The following is a 16970-nucleotide window of genomic DNA, read 5'->3' on the forward strand; positions in this document are numbered from 1 at the left end:
AGTTGCTTCAAGTCTCTTGGCCTAGTGGTATGCTACCAATATTTGAACAAAGGGCTTCCATAAAAGTGCATCCACTGCCCCCAAAACTGGTTATAAACCCTAAGTACCAAATGTGTGAATGGTCTGAGGGTAACACTCACCCCAGCGCAGAGCACCAGCACAAGGAGCCCGCTGTCCACTTAAACCCTCTAAATATGCTTTAAGTGAGACTTTAGTGGCACACAGGCTTTGTGCTGCCTCTCTGCACATTTCACCAGTAGAGAAGGGTGAGGGACTAATGAGTCTATTCATTTGTTATCCCATTTAAACAAATATTGGTGAGACTAAGATTGTATTATATGTTCATTGGGAAAATATTTGAAAATATCTGGCCCTTGGTACAAGGGGAGCAAATAAGTAAATAAAGCAAAGAGGTAATTTTAGAAGCTCCAAAGATAACTTTCTTCTCTTGAAGAGAGGATTCAGCGCTAGCCAGATGGGGGAGGGAAGGGACTCAACCAGCAGCCACGAAATTGTTCAAACGCTCTCTTCAATTTGATGGTGGAATCTTAAGCTCCTGAGAGCCCCTTGCCAAACATCAGAGGGACTGATTGAAAATGAATTGATGATCTCAATCTAGTCCCTAGTGAACAGGTCATCTCATAATAATTGGCACTAGGCGGCACCGTGTTAGTCAAAACGGTTAGGATTTGATGACTAAAGAGGGTGAATGGACTTCACACCTAAAGATGGACCCACCAGAACTAGGTGGAGGCCGGTATGAAAAGTATTTTTTCCATTTAGAAAGACTACACCCAGTTTTCTCCCCCTTCCACCATCTTCAGCCTTCACAAGGGAGAGTACCACTGTTTTCCTCATTCACAAGCCAATTCAGAGATCTAGATTAATGAAGGGCAGTGCTTAGAAATCAAACTGGCCCCAAGTACTGGTAGCCAAAGCAGAACTTTTGAGAACTAGGGGAATGTGAACACCTCCTGGATTGTGGGTATTTGGAAAGGAAGTACAAATTCATTATGGGAAACTGTTTACACTTACACTTCCGTGTGGTATAAATTAAGAACCGTGCTATGAGTGGCTTTTCCCTTCCAGCACCACCATTTAAATAAGTTACTTTTATTTTGCTGCAACATCTCTCCTAAAATGTAGACATTGTTGAAGCGCTGTTAATAATAGCCATAACAATCTTCTTGAGATTCATTGGTTACTAAACTTAACAAGTTTGCTACAACCAGTAACTAAACTGAGCTTCATTTTAGCAAATTCTCAGGGACTAAGTTGTCCTGGCCCCATTCATTCAGAAATATGTGATGCTGTCAACAGAACTGTTGGTGAGGAGGAGCTTCTTAAACTATAAATGATTCTTCACAGGTCATGTGAGGAGGAGGATGAAACTGCATTATGTCACGTTATGCTGAGAGGAGATATAGGGCAGACACTATGACCCAGCGTGGCAGGGGGTGAGCAAACACTGCCAGCAGTGTCTGTGCTGGCGGGGTCATGTAGAAGAAATTCTAGTGTGTGTGGCACCAGCTAACCCAAAAAGCGTAGATATTTACCCACTCGGTTACATTCTAACCTAACATTCTAACCCAGGTTACATTCTAATCGGACTAAATTTCATGTAGCAAAGCAAGGTGCTGATTTTCCTAGACCTTATCCTGAAGCTGTCCCTAGTTTGAAGCACTTAGGCTCCTTTGGGTCTTTATTTGTTTTTGTTTTCGTGATTGTATTTGGGGTACCCTGAAGTGATTTTGTTGGGTGGGCAAAGTATTCCCAATTAAGGCAATGCTAAGAAAGTGATGCCAATATAAAAGTTGTTTTCATGCAGCACTGGCTCTCGGTTGCATTTTAATGTGTATCTGCAATGACAGCACAGCAGAAATGTAAGCCTGAGTTTCTAGAAATAAAATCAAATTGGAGATGGAAGGAGTGTGGAGAGAGGGCATACTCGACAATAGGGTAGTCACTAAGGAGGCCAGAAGCAATTTGAAATGAAACAGAATACCTATGACAGTGGTGGGGTTTTTGTTTTGTTTTGGGGTTTGTTTGTTTTTAAATAGGGCTTCTTTAAAAATTGACCATTATCTGTAGTGTCCCAAGTTTAGTTTCCAACATTTCTTTGGTTTCCCACTAAAAATCAGTTCACAGAGTAAACTTTCTCCTGTTTTCTCTATTCCCACGCTTTTGTACCCCCTACTCTTAGCCAATTTAGGAGATGTATTATAGTGGTTGTCATGTTGTCCATTGCTCTTAATGTCACCAAACTAATCAGAGGTATGAAGATTCAGCTTTAATCTATTGCCATAGAAAAAGTTCCTCACTAGCCTCCCCCCTTTCACAGCCTTGCACCGTGTGTGTGTGTACACATTGGTGACATGTGTTATCTTCCCAGCTACGATGAGAGGTCCTCCCCCAACACTGCTCACTGCCCAGACAAGCAGTGAGGAAATGTAATGAGTGCGGACCAACCACAGTAAATCTGCATGTCAAGCTATTTGGCACTGCAGACAAGTGCTGCACGTACAGGTAAAAGCCACCAGGTGGTGCAAGAAAATACATTCCAGAGTAGCTGAGAGATAATGGATAAATTATGATGGATAAACTGCTTTAGCTATTCAAACACTCTGCTTTTCTGCACTTCATATCTGGCCTTATTTGGATTTCCCTTTGACAAACTACAGCTACAGAGTAAAATGCAGTATCCCCTTGGGACTGATATATTCCCTTTCTAGAATAGTCGACAGATCTGTGGTGTTATGGGTCCACTGCTGAGATGCAGGGAATCCCAGCAGAGCAGAGAGTGCAGTGCATGGGCTGCTACCTGGTCTTCCACAGCAGAACTATGCGTGTCCTGCTTGCGGAAGCCTTACTTGGCCACAGAAAAGGGACAGGACTTGGACTACCTTAAATGGTACTTATAAGCTTGAAAACTATGCTTTTAATGATGGGTGCTTTACAACTGTCTTAAATAAATAAAAACCCACCATGTTACACCCTTTCAGGGTATGTCTAGTCTAGAGTTTGTGGTCCTGTCTTCATTCAAGTTAATTAATTGCCACATGCCAGGCTGAGTTGGAGTACTTGTGCAGCGTGTCGACTTGCATTTGAAGTAGTGTAAATTAACATGAGTGAATTGGCAATCCATTACCTAGGTCTGGTCTACCCTGCAGACTTACATTGGTATAACTACATCACCCAGGAGTGTGAAAAATCCACCCCCCCTGTGCAACGTAGTTACACCGATCTAACCTCCCGGGGTAGTCAGCGCTATGATGGTGGGAGAGCTTCTCCCGTTGACATAGCTACCGCCTCTCAGGAAGGTAGATTAACTACGCTGACAGGAGAGCTCTCTCCCATCGATGTAGAGCGGCTTCATTAAACCACCACAGTGACACAGCTGTGCCGATGCACTGTTTGAAGTGTAGACCTGCCCCTAGAGTTTAAATAGGACCAGTCTCTGCAAACCCTACGGTATTGTCTGCATGGGAGAAAAAGGTGTGTTTTTTGATTTAGGGCTTGTCTGCACTTGGAAATGTACCAAAATAATCATTCCAGAATAGCTTTTTTGGTACATTTACAAGAGTAGACAAGCCTTTAGCTTAACTCAGTTGAACCTCCCCCTTAGCGTCCGTGTAGACACAGTGTAACCCTTTCAAACATTCTTAAAGGGGCTAAACTGTCTAGGCAGCCATTAAGGGGAGTTGAACTGGAGTGAAAAAACATTTTTTTGCTCATCGACACATGGCCAAAGAGGCTGAATTTCAGTAAAGGGTGAGGAGATCCCTATAGTTGGAAATCACTCTCTAAAGTCTGTAAAGCATTTTGGAATTCACCTGTATGAAGATGTGTATTTGAAGTGTTACCTATATTTGTGGTAGGGCATGCCTAGAACATTGTGAATGGGGTCTTATCCAGTATCCATTGATAATGCGAGCCTTCCTTTTGACTTTAGTAGGTTTCAATAGGGCTCATACAGAGGTAAAATTATTTTGTTATGTAAGGTGTTCTCTAAGACAGCAAGATTTTAAGGGTGACCACGGTATGTCTGCAGATGCTGAAGTTGCAGGGCCTCAGAATTTGCACTTAGGCACACTGGATCCAGATTGTAACTCTTGTCACCACTGTCCTTTTAATTCTTCAGAAATGCAAGTTAAGTTGAATCCCCATTCATGTGAGAAGGACCAGCCACCGGGGAGGGGAAAACTCATCAAAATTAGTGCCACAGGTTATACATTTTTTTAACCAATAGAATCAAAAATGCTGTTGGTCAGATCCAAGAAATATGCCTGCATGTATGTTTACAGTGTTTGTTGCCTGTGTTTTTATATTTAATGTGCCGGTTGTTCCTGACCTGCACCTTCTGACCTGCTGTTGGGATTGTTTTGTTTCTTTAGATGGGAGAGGGTTGGGCAGGGGACGTTCAATGCTTTCCCTGGTTCAAGACTATGCAAATAAGCATGAAATTTGTGGACACCAATATAAAACCATAATAAAACTGACCCATATTGTATTTGGTTTGCTGCTGAGTTATCGATTACTCAACTAACAAACTATTGATAATCAGGGGCCTGCTTTTTTCAAAGGTGTGGAGTACCTAATAGGAGTCTTTCTGGTAGCGAGTGGTCAGCACCTCCGAAAATCAGGGCCCAAGTCTTTTTTTTCCCCCCTTTGTTTGCTCATTTTAATAAAAGGGCTTGTTTTAATCAGACAGATGGTGAAAATACCAACTCCCAACATCTCTGTTACTACCACTTCTGCAGCCAATTGATCATAACGGGTTCTGCTTCCCACCTGCTTCTCTCGTGGGATAGTAAGATACAGCATTACTGGAACCATTAGCAGTTTGGTGGGTGGGGAGTTGCCGCTCTGAGCCATATCCTGGTCTCATTCAAGTCAGTGATCAAACTCCAATTTACTTAATCCTTGCCCTATTGAAGTCATTGGGAGTTAGGGCCAAGTACTGATCCCATTCTAGTCAGTGGCCAAAGAGGAAACGCTCTAGCAGCTGAATTATTAAAGACCATTTATTTGTGGTTATGTCAAAGGATGTTTGACGCGGGATGCTGGGAAATCATTAATCCAGCCATTCTGGACAAAAATGGTGTTTAAAGCTGAGCTCCGGACGTTCAAAGTGATGATCTTTAGAACTCAATGTCCTGTATCCAGCATTCCCAAGAGTTGGCAGATCTTTTGCATTGGCTTTTCAGGCTCCTTTATAAATGGAATACTTGTTCATGTTGAAAATCCTTCCCCGGGCTCATTAATTCACCTTTTCTTCCTTTGTTTTCAGCCTTAATGCAGCACCTACTCCAGCTTGCGGCAGCCTTGGCAATTTGAAAGGTACCCCGGTCGCTACCCCATGCACTCCTCGGCGTCTAAGCTTGGCAGAATCCTTCACTAACCTTCGGGAATCCACAACTACGATGAGCACATCCTTGGGCCTGGTGTGGCTGCTTAAAGAACGAGGGATCTCAGCAGCAGTGTACAATCCACACAGCTGGGACAGGGCCAGCACGGGCACCATCCTGAACCCGTATGCTCCTAAAATGGCGATCATTCCTTCCACTCCTCCCAACTCACCTATGCAGACTCCCTCTTCTTCCCCACCTGCTTTTGAGTTCAAGTGCACCAGCCCTCCTTATGACAACTTCCTTGCTTCCAAACCTGCCAGTTCCATTTTGAAGGAGGTGAGAGAGAAAAAGAACATCAGGAACAGTGAGAGTCAGACCGATGTGTCTGTCTCCAACCTTAACCTTGTGGACAAAGTAAAGCGGTTCGGGATTGCCAAAGTAGTTAGCTCGGGGCAAACGCAAGCGCCTCCCTTAACTGATGACGAGGGACCTCTTCTCTGTGGGGCACAAGGACCAGTAAGGGCCTTTGTTCCCCGAGGCTTGGCCCCAGAAGGCCTTCAGTTGGGCTACCCTTCTGCAACAAGTGCCATTGGGGGTATTCAGCTGAACACTGGCATTCGAAGGAATCGGAGCTTCCCAACCATGGTGGGTTCCAGCATGCAGATGAAGGGCCCTGCTACTCTCACTTCTGGCATCCTAATGGGAGCCAAGCTCCCTAAGCAAACTAGCTTACGATGAAGGACTTAATTTTTATGGCTAGACTTTTAAAGAAATACCAAGAACCCGCCTCCAATTTTTTTTTTCTTCCATTGCCTCCTGAGTTTGACAAATCAACTTTGTGCCTAATGGGAGAAGTGTGTAAACTTTGTACAATTTGTAAATATGTACCAGATATATTGTAACTAATTTGTTTATTTTACTGTTCAGTTGAGTGCAAAATGTTCTGACACTGCAGTTGCTGTATTAGGATTTAACTTGCTAACCTTCTGAAAGGTGTTTTTTTTTTTTTTTTTTTTTGAAGATGCACTGAAAAAAAAAATTCAAGGATACAAGAAAATGAATTCTGTAGCTAGCCTAACCTGACCTAGCATAGCAAGGTTATTGACCATGTTATCTGAGACATTGGAATAACAGCAGCAGGGAGCATTTGTGCTTCGGTAAGTGCTAAACAAAGTAGTCAGCTTAGCATCTGTGTTAATTTCATTTTGCCCTTGTGGATGAAGTGGGTTATCCAAGCGTATGGCTGTTATGCTTGAACTGATGAGACATTTTTCTGTTTTGTTTTGTTTTTCCTGGTATGATAAACTTGAACTAGTGCTATGTTTTGAGGTCAACAGGCCTGCTACGTGCCTGGAAAAATGACACATTTCCACTACTGCTGTTTCTTCTGGCACATCTGTATTCTGTGTGATTCACTTTATTTTTTTCAATATTGCACTGGATTGTGAAAGGAAAAAAGCTTTACGTTGTATTCTCTTGCTGACACTGAAAATCACACCTTACAAACAATCCTTAAAGAGACTAGTTTTCACACTTTACAAGATAACATGGCAACCACTTCCTGGGAGCCAGAGTCACTGAACAGTTTGGAAAACCGTCTTGTTTGAAAAGATCGTGTAGCAAAAGCAGTCTTGGAAAAAGGTGTGTTCTTGAAATATGCAGGGAAGAACCACAAAAGTATTTAGTAACAGAATATGGTACAAGCAAGGGAAAGCAGCTTTTGATCTTATATTTGACTTTTCGCTACAGGTTTTATATATAAAGAAAACAATCCACTAAGTGGTTTTATAACAAGGTGAGAATATTTTCTACTTAGCTTTCATCATTTTTCATAGAAACCTGTTTCCATCCAGGTGTTGTAAACTTGCCAGAAGTAACAGCCATTTGAAAACATTTTTATTCTCCTGCTAGAATAAGCCCATGTGCTTTCAATCAGGAAAGCCCAGTATTTATTAGAATTTTCTTTCCTGTCCCTCCTAATTTTATGCAAGGTGCTTGCAAGAATATTTGTTAGCTCTTAAAATAGAAATGGACAAAAAAGATCTTATTTCTGTAGCCAAGAAAAGATTATTTTTGAGCCTTCATTTAAAAAATCAGCATCTGCTTTTTTCCTTGTAGTCTCTGTGAAGTTTAAAATCCAGCAGCCAGTTTATTTATTGCCACCAATACTGCACTACATGTAATTGCCGTGAATTGCCATTTGTACCAGACTGTTACTAAATCATTAGCACTGATCATTTCTTGTATAAATGGAACTGTCTTTTAGTCTCTGTGACAAGAGAAGGATGTCTTTGAATGAAGTAGATATTACAGTAGTGCAATGATATTTTCAGAGAAAACACATGAGCCAAATACTGCATGTGTTTGAAGACTTCTATTTATTCTATGAACTTTAAAAAAAGTTTTAGTAAAATGTCATCAGCTCTATTTGCTGTTGTATATGTGCACTTATTGCAAGTAACTTTAAATATCTTTTTATTTGAATGTATCTTTAAAACTAGATAGAATAACAATTAGATCTGAAAAATAATTGAGTTATATGGGCCATTTTATGTACCCAGAGAGAGCAATACCATATGAGAATTAAAAATGTAAAACTAATCATGCAATTTGGAAAATATTATTATTTAGCCTTTAAATCAACAGTAGGAGCTGTCCAACCACCAGAAAGCAGTTGTAACACATCAGAAAGATAAAATTTAAATTTTCTTCACTAATGAATATCAATAAAACAAAATAAAAGTTATATTGTTGTGCATTATTCAGCTTTATCCTTGGGTTTTTAAGATGATAAATACTTTCACCTCAAAATGCCATATTGCTTCTTGAGTTATCAAAAGGAATGTAAGCTAATGTGGCTTTTAATGTCAGTGATTACTAAACTGTGCTAAATATAAAACTGGTAAAAAATTAACAAAAAAAGGGAAGGGGAATTATGAAGAATTATTTTTCTCGGTATTTTTCAACCAACTGGATGAAGTTTTGGTGGTTGTTTTTTGGTTTTTTGGTTTTTAATTGAAACATTTTGTCCAGTAAAGCCCAAGCCCGAGGAAGATAATAAATTTGGACTTTATACAGTGTGTGTATATATTCTGTTCAGAGCAGGTCATGAACTCTCCCTGGTTATGGGCTATATAAAAATGGTACTGTTTAAACATCAAAGTATAGAGATGGTGTGAGGCCAGGGGAGTCCAGCAGGGACCTGGGTCTGGTCTAGTCATATTTAGTATCTTCATTATTGATTTGTAAGAGGAAATAAACACCAAATTAATGAAATTTGCAAGTAATATTAAATTGAAAGTAAGCACAAATACCAATGAGGGCAGAGTAATAAAACAAAAGGATTCATAGAGATTGGGGAGGGAGAAACCTGGAGAATAGTAATGCCAAGAGAGACTTGGGAGGATTTGCATCATATCAAATTAGACATGAGTTTGCAATGTGATTTGGCAGCTGCAAAGAAAAGATGGGTGCAGTTACAGGCTGCATACATAGAGACATCCTATCAATGAATAGAGGGTAATAGATTTCCTCTCTACAGCTCCATTGCAACTCTGCCAGAAATTGTGTTCAGTTCTAGGAATCTCATTATCAAAGATAGTGATTAATTGGAAGGAGTTCAGTGAAGGGGAGTTCTGGAGGGACCGACTGATGCGAACAGACTGTGTTAAGTATGTACAACTCCAGCTCAGAGATGATTGTGTTGAGGAGGGATAGAAGTTAGATGTTTGAAGGGTGTAAATGGGAAGTTATTTTTAGCATCTGAGGGGGGTGCATAGCCAGGAGTATACTATAGCCCCAATACTGTTTTTGTTCCTCCCACTTGTGATGTTTTGTCTTAAACTAGATTATAAGCTCTTCTGTGAGGCTGGGGCTGCCTTTTGCTATAGGTCTGTACAGCACCCAGCACGATGGGACTCCAACCTAGTTAGGGCCTCTTGGCACAAGTACAAGCCTGCTTAGCTTTTAGGAATCTGAATGGGTCAGGATGGGTGAATGGTCTAGAAATTATTTTGACATTTCACAACAATCTTCCTTACAGTGGTACAATTCTGATTTAGGAGGGATCTCTAGGACTAAGCTTTCGCATTGCCGTTAAAATCTTCTCTACTTATAATCCGAGAGCTCAGTCTCCCAGAGAAAGCATTTCTCTTTGGATTCATTTTGTACAGTAACAAAAACATTGTCCAGAAACACCTGGCTGTAAAACCTGGACCAGAACTCTTCTCATATGTCATGGAATTAATTGTTTCCTTTAACTCATGTAGAGAAACAAGGGCCTGGAACTCTTATCTTCACAGAAAGCTCTGGGAATTTCAGTGCTCTTCCTTGTGGGATAACCCTCTTGTCCCTTGAAAGATTTTTATTTTTTTTTCTGCCGGACGCTGTTTCTCCTACAGTCTGTCCATGCCCACTTTCTCAGCACATGGAAGGTGACAAGCATTGTAAGGGCATCTGAAGAAGTGGGCTTTTTACCCACGAAAGCTTATGCCCAAATAAATCTGTTAGTCTTTAAGGTGCCACCGGACTCCTCGTTGTTTTTGTGGATACAGACTAACACGGCTACCCCCTGATACATTGTAAGGGCATATGATATATACATGGCAGACATAAATGAAAAGCAGTTCCCTTAAGCAGTGGGAGGAAAAGCATGGCTTCCAGAGTGGTGCTCATGCATGGGTTTAGCAGGGTGTTAACAAGGCTGCCGAAGTTTCACAAGCAATACCAGAAAATGGTGCAGAATGAGAAAATAATGTATTGTTATGCAGGGCGTTGGCTGGAAATTTATTGAAGCTGGTGGCTGCCCTTCATTCAGAATAAATGTAAAAAGCAATTAAGCTCCATAATAGAATAGATATCAGAAACAATAGGTGCCTCTGCCCAAAATGCAGGCTACTTGCAAGGTCAGTCAAGAATCTGAGCTATGTGGGCAGAAGGGTTTCACTGGGAACTGATTGCAAATGCAAGAGGCTGCATATTGTTTGATGAGGTGTGGGTGTGTGTCAGAGAGAGAGAGAGAGAGAAGGCAGCAAGGAAGCCCAGAGACCGCAAAAAAGCACTTTTAGCATGATCCTGAGAAAAAGCTGAGAGGTTTGGGTAAAGTGCTGGCTGAAAAGAGGCTTGGAACTATGAGCAAAGAAACTGTCTCCAGTTGTTTGATTCTGCCTGTGTTCAGGGAAACAGGACTTTGTGTACACTTTTTATAAATAAATAGGGTTGCACCAAAGAAATACCTGGCTCTCATCAATTTCTCCCCTTAACGGAAACCTGCAAGAACCCAAATATTGGCTAACCACTTGGGTCAAAAAGAGAGAAAAATGTTCAATTTGCAAGCATTGTATGTAACTTTTTAGGGTGTAATTGGTGAAAATTGTTTTCTTTTTAAAATGTAAATGGACTTTAATGTTGATGGTCCCGTGAATCCCTACATTTCAAGAGATTATCTAAAAATCCAAATGCAGAAACTGGCTTATTTTCCTGTTGGGATAAAGAAGTTGTATCAGAGATACTAAGGTCACTTTTTGACCTGATCTGTTAGGCCTTTACCCTCTACTTAAAACGCTGATTCGTTGTGGCCTATAAACCCTACTCCTTCTCTTTTACTAACAGTTTCATTAATACCTACACCCACATCTCTCTCTTCAAATTTACAGTCCCTAAGCAAAGCAACCACATGATCTAATCATTGATAACCTTTCTTCTCCCTACCCTACAATGCTTCCTATCCTACACTATGTTACATGCCCCATCCTGCAATATGTGCAGAGATAGGTGTCTGTGCAGAGCCCCGTTGAAGTCTATGGGGCTTTGTGCAAACAGAGGGACCTGCCTGCTTCCCTCTCCTTGTAGGGTCAAAGCATTAAGCTCTTTGGGACATTTTCTTTTACTTGTCTGTAAAATGTTTTGCGCATTTATGCGTCCATCAAAATAAAGTATTAACTATGAGTAGTAAGATGGTATACCAGATAAGCTCTTCTTTCATTGGCTTCTAGTATCAGAGGGGTAGCTGTGTTAGTCTGGATCTGTAAAAAGCAACAGAGGGTCCTGGGGCATCTTTAAGACTAACAGATGTATAGTAGCATAAGCTTTCGTGGGTGAATGCCCACTGACATGCATCTGACGAAGTGGGCATTCACCCACGAAAGCTTATGCTCCAATACATCTGTTAGTCTTAAAGGTGCCACAGGACCCTCTGTTGCTTTTCATTGGCTTGTGTGTTTTCTCCAGATATTGAAGTGGATGAAGTCTGGATCTTCTGGCATCCCATGATACCTTCTCCACTTGACCAGGTTGGATTAGTGTGATTTTTCGAGTTCTGTTAGTCGCCTCTGTCTGTGATGGAGCAAAGAATACTACTGCAAAGATCTAAGAAAAAAAGCAAGGGATGATGCTTCAGTAATCTTCACAGGAAGCAGGAAAGGCAAAAGAAATGAACTTACTGTAGAAATTATGAAGGTAAAATTATTAAACTATTACACTCAAGGAAGGGATTTGTAAAATCAATAATATGTGCCATAGCACATGAGAGGAACATTAGCCTTACTGGGAATAGTGCAGTTCCCTGCTCAGTTCCAAACCAGTCAAACTGTACTGTCATGTTGGATAACACTTTGAGAGATATTAACTACCCATTGGGGCCCTAAAGGAGCCTGTTTTAAGAAAGACAAATCTCCTGCCGCATCCTTAGAGAAGATACCTATTTAAGGTACCTATCTTAAGACATGCAGTTAAATAATCATGAAGGCTTAAAAAAAAGTTGGGTTCTCAGCACCCCTAACATCTAACACTACAGCTATCTAACACTACATGGCTAGTTTTGGGTCAATGACATTAACGTTTTAATACTCCTCATGGAATTTGTCTCCAGTTTTACAAAATTTACACAGTCGAATTTATTTTAGGCTCGAGGTTCCTTCCATCTTTTGAGCTCAACACAAACAGATGTAATAATTTATTTTTCTGACTCTGCCTCCTTGTTTGTTTCCATTCAAGACAGTGATGTACCAGAGCAGTCGGAGTGCTATCCGCTGCCTTCGTTTCGCCACCAGAGGGCACTCTGAGACCTGTACAGGTCTGGAAATAAAGAAATGCTTCCACAGGGTCTGCTAAGGCATTTCAGGTGCAGCGTAATGCTTGATTCTTCAGCCAGTCTGGTCACGCCGTTGTGAGTGGAGGTTTTGAGGTCAAGTGAATAGCAAAAAGTCGCACATTCGATGGTCTGCTGATGCAGACACTGGTCCTAATCTTGGGCTGTATTAGGGCCGCTTGGCATTGTTGTGCTGGTGGTAAAGTGGTTCTAACACTGGTGCAGGAAGAGTCTCTGGTGGCATAGACAGTGTTGCAGCTCCTGCACCTCCACCTTCCCTGCGGACAATGTAGTGAGCATGAATGAGAAAAAGGTGACGTGGCCAGGGTTTGCCTGCACTTTGGTGGTCCCCTGGTGGTTAATCCCTCAGGGCCATCGGCAGTATAATTTATAACTACCTGCAGGCTGCTTTCACTTATGCTGGGGGACTAACCCAGCACACAGCCAGCCCCTCCTTAGTTGTGCACTTCTTGACTGCACCTGAGCAGCAGGGTGACTATGTTGATTGGTGGGGTCAAAATATATGGAATAATAATTGCCTGCATCTGTACTAGGACTATGCTATGGAAGCCAGGTAAGAAGGGAGAACTATGTGTAATATTTTATTAACATCAGAACTCTCCTTTGCACTTGCAATTGATCCCTGCTGCGGCTTTGAGTAGTGTCCCTGGGGGTGCTTCACTTGAGGATGTGCGCTCTTGATCAGAGATCTTCATCAGCAGTGTCTGTGGGTCTGTCCAACACAGCCTCATGCTCCAGTGTGAGGATATATAGGGGAGGATTGACCTGACACCGCTCCAGTTCCTTTTCAACCTCCTGCAGCTTGAGACAGAGCATTGCTGTATTCGCTATAGCTAGCTTTTTCTGTCATTGTTCTTATATTTCTTTTTCTTTTATATTTAAATTTTTGTTATTTAGCACTATTTAGTACTTGGGCACTACCCCCACCCTTCCTTTCTTTGTTTGCCCAGTCTGGGCCTTGGTGGTTTTACAGGCCTCAATCTGCAGCCTCAGTTAACGGTTTAGGCACAAAATCCTGGGCTTCAAACCCCGCCAGACCTGCTGCAGGTCTTTTTCCTCCAACGACTGACATTCAAGCTGCCTCTGCTGCTCTGGAGATATCCACTTTCCCTCCAAGAGCAAGGCCTGTTTAAGTTTTAAAAGCAGATCTCGTAAACATAGGGAGGGCAGGTTGAAATTGTTGTCCGCATTACCTCATAAAATCAATCTGTTTAGATCAGTGGTTCTCAACCTGTGGCCCGTGGGCTGCTTGAGGCCCAATTAGCACAGAGCTGCAACCCATGTGACATCCTCAGGGCCACACAGGTAGTATTGGATGCAGCCCCAATGGTAAAAAGGTTGAGAATCACTGGTTTAGATAGATATGTCTCTCCATCACTGTAGAATCTTAGCATCTCAGAAACATTAATGAATTCATCTTCATAACACCCCTGTGAGCAGGGGAGAATTATTATCCATCTCTTGGGACTGAGGAGCTGAGGCACAGAGAAATTAAGTCCCTGATGAAACTTGGCCAAGGTCACACACAATGTTGGTTGCATAGCCAGGAATAGAACCAAAGTCTCCTGAGTGAGTCCCATTCTAATGTCTTCACTGCAATACCATCCGTTCTCACCCTTCATTTCCATATCCCCCAATCACTATCTGGCACCACAACATAACACTCTGAATAAATAGATTTTACAGAAGTCCCAAACTTCCTTTAAATGCAAATCAGACATGCTATGATAGCGCACTGGGCCCAGATCAGACCTGCTGTAATTCTGGTCACTGAATACATTAACATATACAACACAAAAAGGATAATTAAAGGTATTGAAAAATACTGGTAGTTAAGAGTTCTTTCAATTGTAACATTGGCTGTATGCTGGTATACAAATGAATATTCAAAAAATACTGACTAGATTACACCAATCTTTCCAGTCTCTTTGAAGTGTGCCTCTAATGTGCTGAATGCTAATTTTTGTTAAGAGGCATTCATGAAAAATTCAATCCTTAACCAGAAAATATCTGTAAATCTGATGATGGTTGGATGTCTTCTTTGAGAGAATTTAAATGGACTCTGTTGGGATAAAATCATATATTAAAAAACTTCCTATCTATGTTGATAATGGCCCCCGAGATTATTAAAACACCTACATTTTTTTTTGTCTGCTTAGTAAATTCAAGTTAGACAGCAAAACTAAACTAGTTGGTTTGTAATTAATATCTCCTTCACCTGGAGTATTATACCCAAGCAAAATGCTGCAGTGGCTGAGTTGCAACTGTAAGACCCTGGCTTTGTGTTGTGTGCCCCTCCATGGACTGCCCATTTAGAGTATAACAGCCTGCTACTAGCTCAAGTGGGTCGAGACCAGTGCTGAAAGTCCTCGGTTCAGTTCCCACTGATTTCCCGTGATGGATGTCATTACACAAAGGCTGGCCATCTGACCTTTCTGTGGAGACATCCATGTGTAGCATAGCAAGAGGTCGTTTTAAAATGTTGGCAATCAAGTGCTTTTATTTTAAAAATTACTAAAATGTTTAGTTCAAAGAAACAAGAAATGATAGGCCAGCTTTTCCAAGTTGTTTCCTGTATTGCCAGTTCAGGGATGTGGCTCTCGCTATATTAGTCATAGGGGTTCTTTTACATACCTTTGGGGACACCATGATTAAAACCAAGCAAAATAATCACACTAATTAACCATGGTTATTTTATTATTAAAGGAAAAGAAAACATTAGCTAAAACAACACAAATGACAGAACACAAACGATAAACTGGTTACTTTCATTACAATATCTTCTGCATGCTTCATAGATTCATAGATTCTAGGACTGGAAGGGACCTCGAGAGGTCATCGAGTCCAGTCCCCTGCCCGTATGGCAGGACCAAATACTGTCTAGACCATCCCTGACCATTTCTTCTCTGGAGAAAGTTTAGCAGAGATTATATCTTTGTGAGTAGGCCCATCTTTGGTGGGGCACTTTTTCTCTTGGGAAGTTGAGACCAAGGTCTCATTTCCCAAAATTATAGTGAGTCCATGGCTGGCATATCTTTTGATAGCTAAGAATGTTTACAAGAGGGCAAAAGAATGTTGTTTAAAGGCAGATGGGAGCTGTCTGGTTATTATTAATAACCAGCCAGTTTTTAATTGGTCAAAGAAAGCAATCAACTAAATCCTATGAAACTGAAGAAAATATTTAAATCTGTTACTTAGAGCCATGTAAGGAACTCCTCCTGAGTTGCGGAGGAAGCTGCTTGAGCACTGCCAGTAATTAATTAATTAATGATTTCCCCATTAATATAAATATTCTATATTTAAATGTCTTCTTACATTAGTAATTAGTTTAGTAAGCTCAGTAGACTCCATGTGGGGTACATAAAGCATTTCACCATTTACATAGCAATGATATTAGGAAATTATATTAGATGCTTTGCGTTTAGTTAAAATTCTTGCAAATATGCCATTCAAAATGGTTTGCTATTTCAATAGTTAAGAAATAAAGGTTTTCTACAAAACATTTCCCAACTAAAGTTTCTCTAACGTTCGAAAGACACAAGCAGAGGTTTTCTTGCAAAAAGGGTGGGGGTTTTTTTGAGGGCCTACTTCACCCCTAAGTTTTATGATTTGACAAGGAGTTTCAGTGTTACTTCTCTTTGACGTCTTTTTGACCAACTGGAGTCTTTACGATTAAAACTCCTATCAAGTATTCTGCGCAAAGCAATCACAGCCACCAAGTTTACATTCATTTTTCTATCATAGTATAAAAATGGGCATAGAACATTAAAGTAAGACAACACTTAAAATGCAGATATTTTGGATTTGTATTAACACTCTTAGGGGTAAGAAACATAGTTTTATGGCGAAGATGGGTTTATGTTCTTGACAATTGCTTGTCCCCACAGTGACAGAAAGCAGAAGCCTCCTGGAATTCCTTTGATTAGCTTGAATATTTCATATAATTAAATAAAAATATATGGATGTTGAGGTACTTTTCTCCAAGCACCATATGTATGAAAGTAATGATCAATATAACCCAAGTTTCATTGAAGATACAGGCAAGTTTCATGGCCTAATACACACACAAATATAACAATTGAATTCATATTTTTACATCAATATTGAGGTCTTTCCCCTATACATGGGAGGGCAAAGCATGTGCCCAAATCTCTGAGAGTGAATGCTCCGAGTTCAAGGCATATTTTCCCTCCAGAGGAGATGTTTGAAACCACGCAGAGGAGAAAAGGGAGGATGGTCAGTGAAAGCAGCCAGATGCCAGGTTTCTGTTGTGAAGATTGCACAGAACTGCGGTGTCCTGGCCCATGCAGATGGGGAGTTCTGACCTCTGTGAAGGCCACTTGGCACTCCCTTCTCTCTTCCAGCAACATGGCTGCATCCCCTGTGCTGACACTAATGCTCCCCTGATAGCGTTTATAAGCTTGCTGTAGAGTTGCTATTGCTGTAACCTTTGGTTACTACTGTATGGATTTATGCAGGAAATTCACAACACATTGCAAATAGGGAGCATT

General features: G+C 41.0%; 1 protein-coding gene across 1 annotated transcript in view; it reads left to right on the forward strand.

Annotated features, from left to right (window-relative positions):
- Positions 1-6390, forward strand: part of LOC113405017 (trafficking kinesin-binding protein 1-like) — a 118016-nt gene extending 111626 nt beyond the window's left edge. The window contains exon 16 of the mRNA XM_026663870.2: positions 5291-6390. Within this exon, the coding sequence (XP_026519655.1) occupies positions 5291-6089 (799 nt within the window). The 3' untranslated portion in view covers positions 6090-6390. The remainder of the gene's footprint in view (positions 1-5290) is intronic.
- Positions 6391-16970: the final 10580 nt, after the last annotated feature.

This window comes from Terrapene carolina, unplaced genomic scaffold (genome assembly GCF_002925995.2).
Source record: "Terrapene carolina triunguis isolate 2854851 unplaced genomic scaffold, T_m_triunguis-2.0 Scaffold34021, whole genome shotgun sequence".
Taxonomy (NCBI): Eukaryota; Metazoa; Chordata; order Testudines; family Emydidae; genus Terrapene; species Terrapene triunguis.